Source organism: Amaranthus tricolor, chromosome 5, assembly GCF_026212465.1.
Source record: "Amaranthus tricolor cultivar Red isolate AtriRed21 chromosome 5, ASM2621246v1, whole genome shotgun sequence".
NCBI classification, from domain to species: Eukaryota; Viridiplantae; Streptophyta; class Magnoliopsida; order Caryophyllales; family Amaranthaceae; genus Amaranthus; species Amaranthus tricolor.
In genome coordinates, this window is record NC_080051.1 from 31,368,270 (window position 1) to 31,386,831 (window position 18,562).

The 18,562-nt window shown below is 26.4% G+C and overlaps 1 protein-coding gene across 2 annotated transcripts; it reads left to right on the forward strand.

Annotated features, from left to right (window-relative positions):
* The first annotated feature begins 8,258 nt into the window (after positions 1 to 8,258).
* LOC130814182 (transcription factor SCREAM2-like) lies at positions 8,259 to 17,914 on the forward strand. Of its 2 annotated transcripts, none has more exons than XM_057680248.1 (4): positions 8,259 to 8,400; positions 8,531 to 8,674; positions 11,930 to 12,100; positions 17,224 to 17,885. In XM_057680248.1, the coding sequence occupies exons 1-4, from the start codon at positions 8,326 to 8,328 to the stop codon at positions 17,314 to 17,316; spliced, it is 483 nt and encodes a 160-aa protein (XP_057536231.1). In that variant the 5' UTR covers positions 8,259 to 8,325; the 3' UTR covers positions 17,317 to 17,885. The 2 variants fall into 2 exon arrangements, with proteins under 2 accessions (XP_057536231.1, XP_057536232.1); XM_057680249.1 differs by lacking the exon at positions 8,259 to 8,400 and adding an exon at positions 11,237 to 11,312 and having other exon boundaries at positions 8,536 to 8,674; positions 17,224 to 17,914.
* The last annotated feature ends 648 nt before the right edge of the window (positions 17,915 to 18,562 follow it).

Genomic DNA, 18,562 nt, shown 5'->3' on the forward strand with positions numbered 1-18,562 from the left:
ACAACCTCCTTCTTCCGTTGACTGCGGCTACTACGCGCTGAAGTTTATGGACGATATTATAAATTCCGTGAAGGAATTTGGAGTCGAAAATATAGATGCCGTAAGTATTTGTTACGTTCTTAATTAAATATATTATTGGTAAAATCTAAATGTTTCTATATTAATAGCTTTTATTTTAATATTATAATATAGGTTTTAAACGACATTCCGAGGGAAACACGTGCTTTGAGAAGTGAAGAGATGCGCGAATTAAAAGACAAGATTGCCGTGTATCTTGCTAATATTTGTCCTTGATAAATTGTAATTAGTATATATATTGATTATTTTTTATAGTTTATTTAATGTATATATATATATATATGTACGTACATATTATATTATATATATATACGAGCGAGAGTTTATTATTACAAAGAGATTAATGTTGATTATCTGTGATTATCATTGGATTAATCACTGTTATTACATTGTAATATTATTGCATTATTATAAGGATTAAACGAAAAAAGAAAAAAAAAAAAAAAGAGACTTATTGCTGCGGTTTTAGACCTGACCGCAGCAAATAATCCTTCCCTTATTGCTGCGGTTTTACCCCCTGACCGCAGCAAATAATGCTTCACTTTTTGCTGCGGTTTTTGCCCATAACCGCAGCAAATAACACCACTTATTGCTGCGGTTTTTAACCGCAGCATTTAAATTAGAACATTTGCTGCTATTACTATTGCTGGGGGCCAAAACCGCAGCAAATAATGGCAAAAAAACCGCAGCAAACAAGGTTTTTTCCACTAGTGAATTTTTTTTACAAAAAATAAAAAAATCTAATTAATCACTAAATGATGTTTTATTTTGCTTGGGAATAGGCAATTAATCAGAAAACTTTTCATCTTCCAAAAACAAAGCAATTTTCAACTTTTTTTTTTTTTAAAAAAAATAGCATTTTTTTTAAAATTAAGATATTTACTAAAAAAGGAAAGTAGACTTGGCAAAGGTCTCTCAAGAGAGAGCATGATAGTAAATGGGCTCTAAGATACAAGAAAAAATGCGCTAAAATTATGGAGTTGAATTCTTTATTGGAGTATGGCAAAAAGGTTTGGGTTGCATGAAGTTCGTTTTGGGTTCAACTTTGTATCTAAATAGTTTAAAAATACTCTACATGGACCCGATTATCCAAATGTAAATATAATCCGACTTGAAAAAGATTTGCACATAAAAATTAAATCAATGTTATAAACTTGTAATAATTAAGAAATAATTGAAAATTTTAAAATGAACCGACCTAATCCTAAAACATCAATATGCCAATATGATGAGTAATATAAGACTATTATTTTGATGTTTTAAATTTTTAATTTACTTTAATCGAATTTACATATTAATGTCTCATTATTTTTAAAATTTCTCCTTTTCATTTGAACTCTAAAATTTGAAAAGTGATGGAGTATAAATAAAAAGAATAGAATTTGATTTGAAATTTAAATTCATAAGTGAATTTAAGTTTGAGTCAACAACTTTCGTACCATATAAATTTAAAATACAGCCTTAAGATCAAAATAAACAAGCTTATATAATCCAACTTAAGCACAAGTTAGACTCTAGTCAGATCAGTGGCGAATCCAGAGTTGAAACTTAGTGGGAGCACAATTAATATAAAAAATTTAATTAAAAAATTTAAAAATTATAAACATATAAAAAAAATTTCAATTGGATATTTTGTTAAACATAAAAAAGAGATAGTTAAGAAAAATAAATTGGGTTTTAAATAGGTATTGAAAATTATAACTGCATTTAATTAAAATTTGTTGTACAGCTGAACACATATTAAATGCAATTAAAATCTGTTATTAGTAAAAAAAACTGAATAGCACAGCAGGCTTAGGCATTGCCTTATAACCCATAAGTTAAAGGTTCAAATACCATCATAGCCATTTACATAATCAGACTCAAACCATGATATTAACGCGTTAATTACCTTAAATTATCCTTTAGTACTTCTGTAATCTAATATAATATGCTACTTAGATAATAGGAAACATATTTTATCTATTGATTCTGAATTGGGATGGTAAAAATTAAATTAAAAATTCAAAAATTGATTTTTGAGTAAAGCAAAAACTACATTATGGTCCCCAATAATGGATAAGATAAAAGTTAAGTTTTATTAATTAGTGCCGTTGAACATGCGTAGAGTGAGGTAAATTAGTTAAAAGAAAGAGATAATATGATTAATAGTTCTTCATTTTCTTTGTATATTTCTTCATTATAATTATCAACTCTTGGCTCCAAAAGGTTATTAAATATTAATCTTAAAAGTCTTAAGTCTTTGTTAATCACTCCCTATAAAAAGTGTTCTACAAATTTAGTTGGACCATGTCTAATTTTTCGTAATCCCACCACTTTTATTTTCTACATTATCTCTATTATTACTAAATAACCCCACTACTTTAACCAACAACACTCAACTTCTTAATGATCTCTTAGCAATTTTACAAATGAGGCAAAGTAATACTACCTCGTATCAACCCGTTAGTCTTATTTAGTTTTCATACTTATTGAAGTAATATTTCAACTCTTAATATCTTTAAATAATTTTTAATTAAAAATTATAAAAAGTTGATATTAATAATACTTGTATTGAAATAAATCAAACAAGATCTCATATGATTATGATTTAACTTATAAATTAAGAATAAAATACAAATTAAAAGTAATAAGTAAATAGTGACAAAAATTAAATGAGACTAATGAGTAGAACATCAATAAATATTAAATAAATTATCATAGTACGTCATCTTAGGAAAAATGATTGGGGGAACGTTTTGAGTTCTCTTTGTTGTTTGATGGTGGAAGGTTTTTATACCTCGCATGCAAGTCTTTCCACCCTTGATTTATGAGCCTGTTATCGGGTAAATTAGTACGTTAAGAATCTATACTCTCTTTTGTTTATTCACTTTAAGTTATTATTATTTTAAAGGAGAGAAATTTAATTTTAATTTTTAAAGTTATATTCACATTAAATTTTGTTAGATTCGTTTTAATACAAAGAATTCTAATATAGAATTTTTACAATTTTTCATGATTGGTACTTAGAAATATTAAGATTCAAAATTGACTTTGAAATGTGTGCAAAAAGTAAAGTGAACAAATAAGAAAGGGAGAAGGAAGTACAAATTATCTCTAATAGTTAAATTAAAAAGTTATAGATTTGTAGGTTAAGTAAATAATTGAGGTCTTATTACTTTTTATTCTACCACATAAATAATAATGACGAATCTAAAACAATGTTTATGCGATGACCAGCTTAATGTAAAATCAAATATATTTTATATGCAATTAAGGTTGCTCTACCTTACAAGCAAGTCTATGCATGGAGCTTTTTTATTTAATTGCATGTGCTAATGAGTCTTTACAACCCATCTGTGAATTCTATCCTTTTGTATTTTCTTAACTACCCCTTTATGCGTATTCTTATGGATAATAAATGCATGTGGTTTTTTTGGGTTCTATCAAGAAAGGAAGAACATAATCTATTGGAGAACTTAGCTTAGGGTGGAAGAATGCATGCTCTATAATTTTTTAGTGTAAAATTTTTGATGTATAGTTATATCAAATATGTAGGGAATTGCTGCGGCATAGTGCCTTTCTTCCCTCACTCTTTTCGTTTCATGCATAATGGTCCTTTGGCATGCTTTGGGTACCACTTTTAAATCTTTATTCATGCATGTTAACACTAATCCCACTTATAAGTTTAATCTTTCCCATCAAAAGAATACATAATTCTAAATCCTTAAATTTTATTCATGCTTTTAATAAACCATCATAAAAAGTTAATTATTCAGCTCATCCTATACTAAAATGCTAAATTCAACATTATCACATGTTGACCAAGTCGTCATAATATACCTTTTAGAGTAGACTTGTTGAATCGGTTGTTTGGGTTGGTTGACGTTTACTGGTCTGATTTAATCATTCAGTGAGACATATATTATTATTATTATTTTTTAATATATAATCATTATCATCATTATTTTGTTAAAATTTTAATTTAGTTTATTTTATTATATTGTTATCATAGTTGTGGAATTTTCCGTCACATGATAAAAAGTTGATAAAAAATGTAAATTGTTACTCGCAAGTTTTGATAAAGTTTTGATGTAGAAATAAAAAATTTATCACCTCTAGAAAAATGAATCAAATATGATAAATCTGAGTTTGGTGAGGTTCGGTCGATTTTTTAAAGGGAAATGGTCTAATAAATAAATAAAAACTCTATCTTGATGAATTAGTAAGGCCAACTTTATTTTTAGAAAAACCTAGCTTACTTTCCTCTTACTAACAAAACTCACTCTGATCTCCATGATCCCAAGTTGGGATTTAATGAGTAGCTAGCCAAACCAAGGTTGTCTCTTGGAAATCCCAACAGTTCTTAATTCTAGAGATAATTGTAAGGCATTAGGCAGTATATATATTATAAAGTCCCCCATTTCAGATCTCTCATCCTGTTACATACAAGCACCCACTTTCCTAGAAAAAGATCCTCAAACCTTGGATTAAATATGCTATTCAATTCTTTTGTGGTAGTAGAATATGTATTTCAATAAAGCTACTAGGGTATGGACCAAATCCCTTACATTAACTAACATTTTAATTTTGGACTTGTAATGAAATAAACTTTATAATTAATCCAAATCCCTTGCAAGTTGTTATTTTTTTTTTTTTTAGGTTTTTACCACACAAGTTTCATGAATCATGAGTATAATAATAGTTAAATTTTAACTTTATTTTGATATCAAAGATAATTGTTTTCTTTATTGTTGCTACGAATTTGCTCTCAACCAAGGTATATTCAATTGTGTGGTTGATGGTTCGTGTTTGAAGGAAAAATGATTCGAGAAGAGGAGTTCTAGAAACATGCAGGTTAATTTAGTAAAGTAATGTAGCAGGCAAGAGCTCCGAAAATTAGTTTGCTTGAACAAGCAAAAATATTATTTAAACGAGCGTATTTATAGGTTGCTAAATTTATATATATTTAGCTATTTTGATCATTTAATTATACAAGAAGTAGGTCACAAGGAAAATGTAATTAACCCTAACTAGTTGGTGGAACCACATCAAATTATATTGAGTCTTATATTGCTTTATTTATTTACTTGCACAAAGTTTTCTCAAATTTGCATTATAGTCTTCAATATTAAAAAAAGTGTTCTACTATCAACTTAATTAGACTTGCATATTGCTTAACCTTCATTGATCACCTATCATTACGTCATCCATATCAATTGCTTAGGGAAACAAAATTTGGGCCTCACCAACCCCTCAATTTTTTGAAAAGGCTTCCATGAAATTAATTTACAAGTTTATGTGTATGTGTATGTGTATTGTGTAATATGAAAAAAAAAATTGACAAATTTATAATTGCTAAGGGTGTTTTTATCTTTTTCTTTCTTTTTCTTTTCATGTTTTATAATGCAATTATAGTTTTAATATTGTAATTTATTTTCTAGTCTGAAATGTAACTTATGAGAAAGTATTTTGTTGTTACTTTAAATGTATATAATAAAATCTCCAACTCGTCAATTACTTGCTTTTCTATGTACATCATACATGAGCTTTGTCAAAAAAATATAAATCTACATCTGTGTCGATATATATACCCTCTTACGTGTTTCTGACATTTTAAAGAGTTGTTTTGGCAGTCATGAGGAACACATTTACATCATAATGAAATTTGTGATAAACAAACAAAAAACTGATTTAATATATCCTTTAAATGATTATAGAAAATTTGTTAAAAATAATCTCAACAATAATTCATCCATTTAAAATAATCTATAAACTCAAAATAATTCAAATTATTAGACTAACCTTCTCATAATAATCTAAATTTTTATTTATCTTCTAAAACACTCTCAATTATTATTTGAATAAATGACATACGTAGTATTATAAATTATTATGAAATAGGTATCCAAATTCCCAATAGTATGTATTGGATTATTATGATTCAACCAATACAAAGATTATTTGGATGGGTCATAATTGAGATTTTTTATAAAAAAATTTTATTATTTAATTTTTTGTTATTAAATGCTCAATATTCTTTATAATCTAGGAAATCTTTTAGATTAAAATAGTAATAGTCCTCAATGAAAATTAATATAGCTAATATATCAACTAGTATAGGTTACTCCTCCGACTACTAATTAGTTTTAATTACGATAAAACTTGATTAATATGAGCAGTCAATTGGACTCTTATGTGTGAATCTTATATTGGACAGTTTATTGAATTATTATGAGAAGGTTATCCCAAAAGTATGAATTATCATGAGTGTACTAAAATTTATTTTGAATGGATGACTCATAGTTGGGATTTTTTATAATAAATTTCCTTAGTTTACCAATGTTACTAGTTTGATTTTATGATGAAACATAATAATAAATTTATCATGATATCAGAGCAAATAATTAGATTATAAGAAGGTAACTCCAAGGGTATGAACTGTTTTGAGTTACCCCAACTGAACTTATTTTGAATGGATTAGTCATTATTAGGATTATTTTTGCAACAAATTGATCAATATTCTTTTCAATCCAGGTAAACCTTTTTAGATTAGGATAATGATAGTTCTTAATCAAAATTAATATAGCCAACATTATTCAGTATGGGTTATTCCACCAACTAGCAAGAATGCAACTTTATATAGGATTTATATGCAGTTTATTCTTCTCTTGTATGAGCTTTATTGTGTACAAGACTAATAAACAATTTATTATGATATCAGAGCAGGTAATTAAGTGTTGTGAAAAGGTTACCTCTGACAGTATGAATTAAATTATTTTGAGTAAACTAATACTAAAAGTAATGTTGAATAAATGGGTAAGAGTTGAGTGTAATTTTAATTAACAAAATTTTCTTGTTTCAAATCAAGCTAGTAAATGCTAAATATTGATTATAATATCTAGGTAAATCTTTTATATTAGGATAGTATTAGTCCTCAATCAAAATTAATATGGGTTCAAATGTGAGAGGAAATACTGTAAAAAATTATCTATTTGTGATCTCACATCGAAAAATTATGGTAAATACAACTAACATATAATCTATTAGGCTACCCACCAACTACCAATTCGTTTTAGAATGTAACTTCATCAAGTTGGAGTGCAATCAGCTCTCCTCTTTTATAAGTATTATTATTTACAAGTACAATATTAAATTAATTGAAATTTAATTTGTAGGTTATGTACTAATACAAACATCATTCTTTTAGTTTAGACATTATGCAGTCTACGATGGATCTTGGACTTGTATATTACTTTTGCAATAATGTTGTTCTTGATTGATCAATATAATTATCATTATGTGGTTGTCATGAATTCTCGTAGGCATGACGTAATATTTGTGTCTCATCAATCCCACAATCATTGGAAGGGCTCTCGTGTTTTTCATTTACAAGTTTTTGTGTGATACTTCCTCCGTTCCATAATAGTTGCTACTAAGTGATATATTATATGGAAAAATATCATTATCAATAACAAGTATTATGAAACGGAGAAAATATGAAATAAGATCACAAATTCATAAAAGATTTTTTCTCACTCTTTACCTTTTTTTCAGAAAATATCTTAATTTACACTTTGAAATAATTATACTGTTATCTTTTAAATTAATACTAAATAGGATATAGATACTCTTAACGTGTTTAACTGAACTTTCAAAGAGTCATGTAAACTGTCAAACCACCGAATATAACAACAAGGAATGTAAGTCGTACAAAATATAAGCTACATAGAAATAAACCGTTATTGTACCGGTCATGCGAAACATATTATTTACATCATATGAAATTTTAAATGGACATAAAATGATTTTGTATATCCCTTAATAAAATAAAATCTTTTTAGTTAACGCTAATTAATCTTTGTAATCAAAGTAAATCTTTTAGATTTGGATAGTGATAACGCTAAATCAAAATTTGCCTTATATTATACATTGATTACTTGTAGGTAGGAGTATTTATGTTATGATCCGAATTATTTGATTAAAAACTATATTAATATTAAATTATGTATCATATAACGTATGACAACCAAGAATATTCGACCCATCCTATACCAGAATTCTGAAATCATAGTGATAAATTTCCTTTTACGTTAGACATCATATGGTCTACCACCCTATCATGCAATATCAGACAAATTCACAAAGGTTTGATATTTATAAGGCTGAGGCTCTCTTACCTTCCCATTTTCTCAGGGCATCAGTCTTAGAGAGAGAAAGATCACAACATCTGTTTGGAGAGAGAAACATACTTACAAATTTTAAGAGATGTCAAAGGACAAAAAAAGGGCAGATTTGGATGAGAAATTCCAGCAACTTCGTTCAATGACAAACTCTACATCTGTATTTATTCTTTCTCCAAACATGGCCTTATAAACTTGTTTATTATTCTTTAATCTCTCTTTAATTTCTCTCTACTTAATTAATCTCTAATTATTAATGTTGATTAATATTGTTTATGATTAATGAGCAGGCTAACAAAGCTTCAATCTTGGTTAAGGCTTCTAATCATATAAGAAAGTTGAAGGACAAGATTGAAAAGCTTAATCAAGAACTTGGTAGTACTTCAACTTATCCTAATACTGAAAATGAACATCAACAAGATTCATTCCCTAAGGTATAGTATTTATGTTTGCCATCATATAGATTTACTTCGGTTGTAATTTTTTTTTTTTACCATTTAAATAAATTTTTTTATTTGGGATATTTATAAAATCCTTAAAAATAGAGCAAAAGGGAAATTCTTTACCATTAGTCTAACTCACGAATCTTTATTTGTCCATTGTTTAAGATTTAAAATAAATAAAAAAATAAATAAACATTTCAAATTTCATCATGATTTTATTAAGGTAAGTTGAGTAATCATGTCCTTTTTATCGCTTATTGATTGTTCATCAAAACAAATTAAAAAAAGTATCATATATTTGTGTTTTTAATTCATTGAAAGTAATAGTTTAAATGAAAAATTATTTTTTTACAAGCAATATCTTTATGTAAAACAAAAACCCTTTAATCACTCATCTAAAATGTATATTTCGGACATAATAAAATAATTTTTATAAATATGTTTTCCCTTATAAGAATTAACTAAGGATACCCTCCAAAGAAATTATATATATATATATATATATATATATATATATATATATATATATATATATATATATATATATATAGGGAAAAGTTCAAGTGAAAACCATCCGTATATGAAAACCGGGAGAACCATAAAATGGTGTTACTTTTTATATAAAAAGGTGTTACTTTTCCTGAAAAACGTGTTACTTTGCATTTATATTTTTTTTCTGACAGTTACAGTTTTTTGTAAAAAGTACCAGATTTTTTTAAAAACAAAAGTAACACAATTTTTGTGTAAAAGTAGCACCTTTTCACAGAAAAGGTAACACATTTTTTGGTTCTCACGGTTCGCATATAACTGTGGTTTGCACCTGAACGCGACCCTATATATATATATATATATATATATATATATATATATATATATATATATATATATATATATATATATATATATATATATATATATATATATATATATATATATATATATATATAATCTAAAATAAACTTTAACTTGGTTTTTTACAAAGCTAAAACATTTTTCTTTTCAATAGTTTAAATAAGTTTGAGATATAGTTCAATTAAAAAATTGCAGTTTTATATTGTAAAATCTTCGAGGAAAAATAATCTGTCTCATTGATTGCTTTACAAGATGGTATCCAACTTCTTTCGGAAAACTTAATTTAAAAATTTTATCTTGAAATTTTGGATAAAAATTTGACCTTTAAATAATTTTTTTCTTTTTATACGATTTTAATGTTATTTTTCTTTTGAAAAATTAACCTTAATTTACAAGTCACAAGGTTCTTGAAAAGAAAAAATAATGTAAACGTTTTTCTAGCACAAATAAAAGGTGTGATTTTCAAAAGCTAGCCACTTAAGGTGGGATTAGCACTCTGATATTGTTGTTGTTATATGTTTAATTGCCTTTTAAAAATATTAAATTATAGATTTGAAGTATTTCAATCTATATAAAATAAATTATAAATTAATCTTTAATGTATATATATGTATATTATTAGCGTCATATTTTTTTCAAAAAAAATATTTCTACAAAAGTTTAAATAAGCTTACCAACGTCAACTAATAAAGATGAAAATATTGCCTAGGCCATAGAAAAGATTGGTAAATTCCAAGTAAAAATTTGAAGTAGGTTGTGCCATGTCCATATAATTAATCTTATATTTCTAACTAATTAAGTTGGAATATTGATTTTGATGCTGCTCCTTATCTTATTTTGCCAATTGTAAAATGTAAAGTATATACAAATAGATTTGTTAGATTCGGAGTCATCAATTTAGTATACCACACAAGTTAATGTTCGGAGAGAAAGAAAAATAGTGAACAAATCATACCCGTGTCTCCTCCAAAAAAAACATATAAAAAGAAATGCGCGCGCTTATACTAAGAGATTTGTTAATTTCCAATAATTATTCATGTGTGTTACCTAATATATGCAAGCATAACTATTCAATTGATCTAATAGGAAGAGAAAAACAGTGAACAAATCATGCCCGTATCCCCTCCAAAAAAAAAAGCGCGCAAAAAGAAATGCGTGCTCATACAAAGAGATTTGCTAGTTTCCAATAATTATTCAAATGTGTTACCTAATATATGCAAGCATCACCATTCAATTGATCTTTTATATATATATATATACATATATATATATATATATATATATACATATATATATATATATATATATATATATATATATTAATTATCCAATTATAATTTTTTTAATAGGTTATCCATCCTACAACTATAAATTTTTCACATGCATCGACTATTTGGCCTTCAAGTAATTAAAATTTCCGGCTTTTCCCTCAATGAAAAATTTTCGGTAAAAAAATGCATAGAGTAAACTAAGAATCACATATATAGCATTAAAAAATTCACACATTAACATTAGTTTATTGAATATTAATTGTATCTCTTTGGTGGATTATTTTAGTGTGCGTATTCTTCTTTGCTTTATTATTGAAAGGGGTATGTGAATAATTTTTTCGTTATTTTTTTTAACTCGAACCTTATTGTGTGCTGAAAGATCGAGTTGATAACTATAAATATGACTAATATTAATTGTGGAATTCCTCAGTGATTGTCATAGGGCAAGTACAACCATTGTAAGAATTAATGCTATGCTTCCTCTGGCCACTGCACTAAATTTCGACGTACGTTGACAAATTGAAATGTTTTTATACTTTCTATTTAACAAGTCTTTTAAGTTAATCGTTTATGTGAGAATTAAAATAGAATAATATTTGAAATCTTTTATGTAGCAGTAAACAAAAGTATGAAGATGAACAAAGAGAATTAAACACAACTATCATTTCATTTGTGTCTTTTTACTTGCAATATGGAGTATTAACTTTTACCCTATTTATAAATAGGGGCAAACTCAATAATCTAAACTAAACAGTTAAATATAATAACCATTATTTGAAAATTGATATACTAGCAAAGTAAATATTAAAAACAAATTATTAATTTTTAAAAGCAAAAATTCTATATAATTTAACACAATAATCTGGTACATTTAATAAATTTTTATCCAGAAATGTAATATAGTGGGAGATCTGTTTCGATATAGCTTTACTAAATTGACATTTTATAATTAATATATAATTAGACATATCAGAAAAATACTAATTTCATTGAGATTATGTGTTTTGAACACATTTTATAATTAATTAGAATGTATTTTGTGACATGTATATGAACTTTCCCTTTAGAGATTGCTAATTTTATGAACTGATATCACTATTTAATTAAATGTATATATATACAGGTAAACGTAGAAACCCTAGAAAATATGTTTACAGTAAATGTGGAATCAGAACAAAATTGCCCAGGGTTGTTGCTCACTATTATTCAAGTCTTTGAAGAGCTGGGGCTGGACGTTCTCAATGCTGAAGCTGCTTGTAATGATGGCTTTGAACTTGCTGCTCAGGGTGTTTGGGTATGTATGTTTTCATACCATGTTTTATTAGTATGAAATATTATATTATCATGATTAAAATTACTGAATATATAATTTTTTAAAACTAAAAATTAACTACTAATGTTTTTTAAATTATTCATCGAATTTATCACTTTTTCATTTAATTAAACGTATTAAATTTTAGATAGGTATATAGTATTGCTATAATAAATCATTAAAATACTTTGCCAAACTTAACTCATATATTTGAAAAAAAAATCAGATAATATTGTCATATAATCAAATATCATCCACTAAAATAATTTTATTTGTCAAAACTTTTAAAAGATAACATTTGTTAGTTTCCAATATTTTTATTAGTATCAGTATAGTACTAGATACATTCCTGTATGTGTTAAACATGGTTTATGCATTATTTAGATAAAAATTACTAATCTTAGATATGTAATTAAGTTATCATATAATTGTGATCCTAAATCGCATTGAAATTATAAATTGATTTTTTTAAAAAAATTATAAAAGTATTACTATTAGATTGAGATACATAATATAAAACAATATTATAAATCATGCACTAAATAATATAGATTATAAGTAATTACATAAAAGAATAAGAAATTTTCAAAGACATAAAAAATAATGTAAAAATAATTTAAATATTCAATGTTAAAACCTTAAATAATTTTAAATCATGCACTAATTAATTACGCAACAAGTAATACAAATAGAGAAAGTATAATTGTCTAAAAACAAACTGTCATTTAAAAGGATGTAACAATATAATCAATATAAAAACGATTTGGAGATCAAAAATCCCGCCCCGTTGTTGCATTGATTTTCATGATAAACAAATTAATGATTAAATTTGTGTCAACAAGAATTAGACGGGAGTTCTTTCAATCTCAATTCCTGCATTTTAAGGGCAAATTGTTTAGATATAAGACAGATAAGAATTTGACTCAGTTCATCCAGACAATGTTAAAAGTTAATAAAGAATTTGACTTGATTGTTCATTTTATATTAATTTAATTTAATTAACCCACAATAATAATATCAATAATAGGCCATCAATTCAAGCAAGTGCAATAGAGTTCGATTCTTTTGTTCTAGAAGAAAATACTCACTAATCATAATAAAAGCAAAAACAATGTTAATTAATAGCTAGTATAGAAACTTGTACAATGCACAAGTTTATTAGTATGGAATATTATATTATTATAATTAAATTTACCGAATATATAACTTTTTTAAACTAAAAATTAACTACTAATTTTTCAAAATTATATATCGAATATATCACTTTTCATTTAATTAACCATACCAAATTTTAGGTAGGTATGTAGTATTGCTATAATACATCATTAATATACTTTACATAATTTAGCTTTAATATATTTAAAAAAAATTAAATTATAAATTAGATAATATTGTCATATAATTAACTATCTTCTACTAAAATAATTCTTTTTGTCAAAACTTTATTTAAAAATATTTATCATTTTCTAATATTTTTCTATTAATGTATGATATGATATATGATAATACCCTAAACATAGTAGTAACATAATTCTAAACGCGAAACTAATAATTGAACTCTAAGAAAAAGCATCATCATCATCCTACTTAGTATATCCCGCTCATAGATTAAAACTATGAACAAGGTCTGAGGAGGGAAGGACGGCGACAATTCATGCCAAAAAAGCAAAGCGCGGTCAAAAAAATCCCCCGACTCGAGAAAGAACAAAAAAAAGTATAACTATGACATTGACTTAAGAACAAAAAATAAATCACTTATTTGAATTGAAATAAGTATAATGAAACTAAAAAAAAAAAATTACAACCAAATCCAATCAAGAAAATAAATCTTCAATCTTCAAAGTTGAGAGAGATTAAAGGAAAGCTAGCTTAATGTAAATTAGGGCCGAAAAGCTTAATTGTGGACCTAAATTGAGTCTTTATATTATATATTCCCTTTAATTATTTTAAGTTGTGTCATTTAGTTTTAGCACATTATTCAATACACTAATTTAATTTATAACATTTCTAATTGTATATTATTAAAAATTATAAAAATTGAATATTAATAAAATTTACATTGAGATGAATCAAATAAAATGTCACTTGAATATATTTTAACGTCTAGATGAAAAATAAAATACAAATTAAGACTGAGCAATAAATGGTGTCAAAAAACTAAATTGGTCAACTTAAAAAAGTAGAAGGAAGAATTAAACAAAGAAAATAAATAAAAGATAAAGAATAATATAAGAATCAAAAAAAGTAACGGTAGAAACAAGTACAAATAATTTCAAGTATCACTTGTAAGTTGTAATCACGTCTTCTACTGTTAGTGTCATTCCTCACCATTTTAGACCCTAGGCGAAAAATTAAAAAGGGCTTTTGTATAAGTAAAATTTCAATTGTTTTTCTCAAACTGTGAATCATATAATTTTTTTTCCATCACATTAATGTTAAATAAATATACAAATTTAGGATCATATAATGATAAGGTATGCACAAACTAAATTTTTATAATAAGGATTAACTCAATTTAAGCCCCTTTATAAACTGAATTATAGACGGTTGCACCTCAAAACGACCCTTAGAAATGCCCCTATAAACCATGCATATTATTTAAAAAACTCATATAACTCTTGTATGCAATCTATTTTCCTCTATCTCAATTATTTTGCATTTATGCTGATAAGCTCTTACATTAAAAAATGCAATATAGAAAATTAAGTAAAATAGATGAGTGATTATGAGAATATGACTTGGGTTTCTTAGGGCGATATTGTGAAGAGGTAATGATATTAATTTTGAACATTAAAACCCAAAAATTCTAAAATAAATTTGTGAAGAAATTGTTTGATAATCAATAATATAAGTAAATAGAGAACATATTAGAAATAATATGAGTCTTAGTGTACGTAAAGTTGTGAAGAAAATTTAATTCCATTTACTTTGTAATAAAACATTGTTCCCAAATACAATAAATTTTTTTGGTAAATTTTATGCCGAGTTCCAATTGGTTCAGAAAATGAATGAAGTAATTTCATTGAAAATTTAGAGTCTCATAACTGTTAGCTAGTCTCGTGAGAGACCGTCTCTTTGACAAACGTATCTCAAGTCTAGTACATTAACGATTAATGTCAATTTATCGTTTTCTTAATACCTACTTACATTATCCTTAATGCTTACTTACCGTATCCTTAATGCCTATTTTCAATATTTTAAATGTCTACTTACACTATTCTTAATGCCTACTTATTAATGCTTACTTACCGTATCCTTAATGCCTAATTTCAATATTTTAAATGTCTACTTACACTATTCTTAATGCCTACTTATAATATTTTAAAAAATATATTGTGGGCCGGCTGAATTAGAGATGGTCTCTCAATTAAGAGACATGTCTCTGACAAGAATTACTCACTTCGTTTTTCTTTATTCTATTTGTTTACTTTTTGAACAGTTCTTAAAGTAAATTTTAAACCTCAATATTTTTAAATACACAGAATAAAAAATTTTTAAAAATACAAATAAAAAAATATAAATTAAGACGAATCTAACGAGATCTCACATGGAAATATATTTTATCTTTTAAATATGTATCAAAAACATTAATCGAATTTTTCTCTCTTTAAAATGGAATATTCTAATGAGAATTAAATTAGAGAACAGAGGGAGTATAAATTAATAAACTTCATTTGCATTTCAAAGTTAATTTTTATTTTCTAATTTCAATTATAAAACATGAAATAAAACATGTTATAATTAATTTTATTAATTATCATGTAAAATGCCAAATATAATCAACATTGTGAAGGAAAAAGAAATTAGTTGGAGTACTATAACGAACAAGCTAGCATGCGTCCAATATATAGGTCTTCTGAACGAGTAGTAATTTGATTTACCTACCATAATCTAGCGTCTAATTAAAAGTTAAAAAAACATTAGGTAGTGTCGAATGGGAATCTCAAGGATATGGAAACCTTTATGTTTCTTCCAACAACATTAGGACATAACACGCAAAAAATCCTAATTTCACATTGGAATAAAAAACTTGGGATTCGAGATAGACTCTCCGAATGTAGTGACCATTATAATAATTTCTTATCTTCTTTGCATAATCAATAAGTTAAATATTTATATTTAGAATATTTAACTAAGAGGAAAAAATATTTAGATATAATTTTTCATAACGTATTTATAGATATTGAGTTTCGAATTATGCTTTAATAATTGTGAAAAAAAAAAATAAACGGACAGAGTACAACTTTGTATAAGATTTTTGAATTTTTGATAACTTGAATTGGTCTCAAATTGAGTGGTTACTAACTTTATTTAAATTTCAATTAATTTATAGCACAACTTACGCTGAATTGATGATTTTTAATGAAAAAATTACATAGTCAAAACAATTATGTGCAATTCCAAAATTTAGGGTTTAAATAAGAACAAATAATCAATAGAACATAAACTAAATGTTTACGATAAGAATAAAAATAATTAATACGCAACTTAATTAATTACCTTTTAAACCAACATGAACTGTTCTTTGATTAAGTTAAGCTTATTTATAGGTTTCACTAGATCTTTACATGACTCTTTCGCTCCCTCTTATTTCCTCTGCATTTGACCTTTTATTTGTTCCTCAAAAGATTATCCATAAACTAGAAAATAGGAACATTAATTTCACTACCCACGCAACTCAATTAACTAGATAATGCTGCCTTTATTCCATTCATAAAACATAGGAGTAGCTAATAATAACTCACTAACATTCCTTAATTTTGAATTAACTTGAGTTGGTTCCTTCATATACTTCTTTCTAAACTCTTTAATAGGAAATTTCATTCATCTAAGGATAGGTAGCAGCATATAAAATAAATCAACTAAAGCAGACTAATTTTTGAAATTTAGATATGTAGGTAGATTTTTAGGAGCAAGTTCGGCCTGTTACTCATTCAAACCCTACCATAAACACCTTTAATAGGTAGCAACAAGCCAACGAGCTGTTTTTAAATTTAATTTTAGTTTTTTTATTCAATCCTATTGTTTATTCGGTTAATGGTTTATTGGGTACATGTGCTTTTATTGGTGCAATTAATTGTTTGATACAATTTTGTGAATAACAGAATGAAGGTGCGGAGAGTTTGGATGCGGAAATAGTGAAGCAAGTAGTGATAGAAGCTATCAGGAAATGGATGAGTGGCACTGCCAGCCCATAGTTGATTAGTGCTTAGCTCTTAATAAAAGACTAGACTAATTAATAGTTTTTATGTTTTACATATTTTGAGTACATCTTTTCTTCCCTATCCGTGCTTCCCCTGCCCAAGGACTTATTTTTCTTCATAGGGTGGAAATGGAACATAAACATGGTTTATCTTTTCATTTCCATTAAATTCTCATATATCATAAGATGGAACGTTATTAGTTTAATATTTGTTTTTTATTCAACATTACGCCGTGACAATTCATCACATAATCTCACCGTGGCTAACTCGTGTGGACACGGAAAACCCGTGGGCTCGGGCCCACAGATCCACAGGTCAAGAGCGTTGAGTTGCACATACGCTTGGTGAGATTTATTGTTTCCCAAAGCCATATGATAGTAGGAGAATTAGCTCACCCAATATATATGCAAATTCACAACACACTATTTTATTGATGTGAAATCTTATCTCACATGTAAAGTATTTCCAATATTCAAAGTTGGCTAAAGAAACCCACATACAAGGGAGAGAAAATAAATCTTTTCCGTAGGCATTGAAAATTAAAATTTTGTCATAAGGTTACAACTTACAAGGATAAACCTTCAACAACTAGAGTGGGTTGCTTGAAGACCTAAATTAGAGATCATAGGCCCAATATGGAACGGGTTTGTTTAGCTGTATGATCCAAGCTTACGAGCCAGAGGCACAGGCCTTTTGAGCCTGATTTCAGGCTTTTTAAGTATTTTTTTGACGCAGCTTGTTTTGTATGAGATCGTTTTATCATGAGACGGATTTATATAATAGTTTATTTCTTCAATTGATTACGTTAAGATCACAAGTAACTGTTTAAAGGTTATAAATAATCATTCTAAGACTATGAAAAGTATTTATATTAAAATTATAATTGATCACTTTAACGTTATAATTAATCATTTTAATACAAAAAATTGGGCCAGCCCAATAGAGATGGTTTCACCGTAAGATCGTCTCATTTAAGAATGAGTGTTTTTCATATGCACTCTTGTTTAATTGGCCATTTAAGAGTTAAGACTAATTTTAGGATAATATTTGGTCGGATTTGTAGGCTGAGTTTATTTTAATCTGGAGCGGAATTAAGTTCAGTCAATGATTTTAATTCACACTGGTATTTAAGTTATGTCTAAAATTATAACTTAAAATTAAAATTTTCCATCTGAATCTGTTGACTTGGATTCAAATTTTCTTAAAAACAATTTTAAAAATATTATCGACATTATATAAT

Coding starts and splice junctions, on each gene's coding strand:
- LOC130814182 (XM_057680248.1), top strand. CDS start 8,326: ATGTCAAAGGACAAAAAAAGGGCAGATTTGGATGAGAAATTCCAGCAA. Junction 8,675..11,929: donor AACAAGATTCATTCCCTAAG/GTATAGTATTTA, acceptor ATATATATACAG/GTAAACGTAGAAACCCTAGA. Junction 12,101..17,223: donor TTGCTGCTCAGGGTGTTTGG/GTATGTATGTTT, acceptor TGTGAATAACAG/AATGAAGGTGCGGAGAGTTT.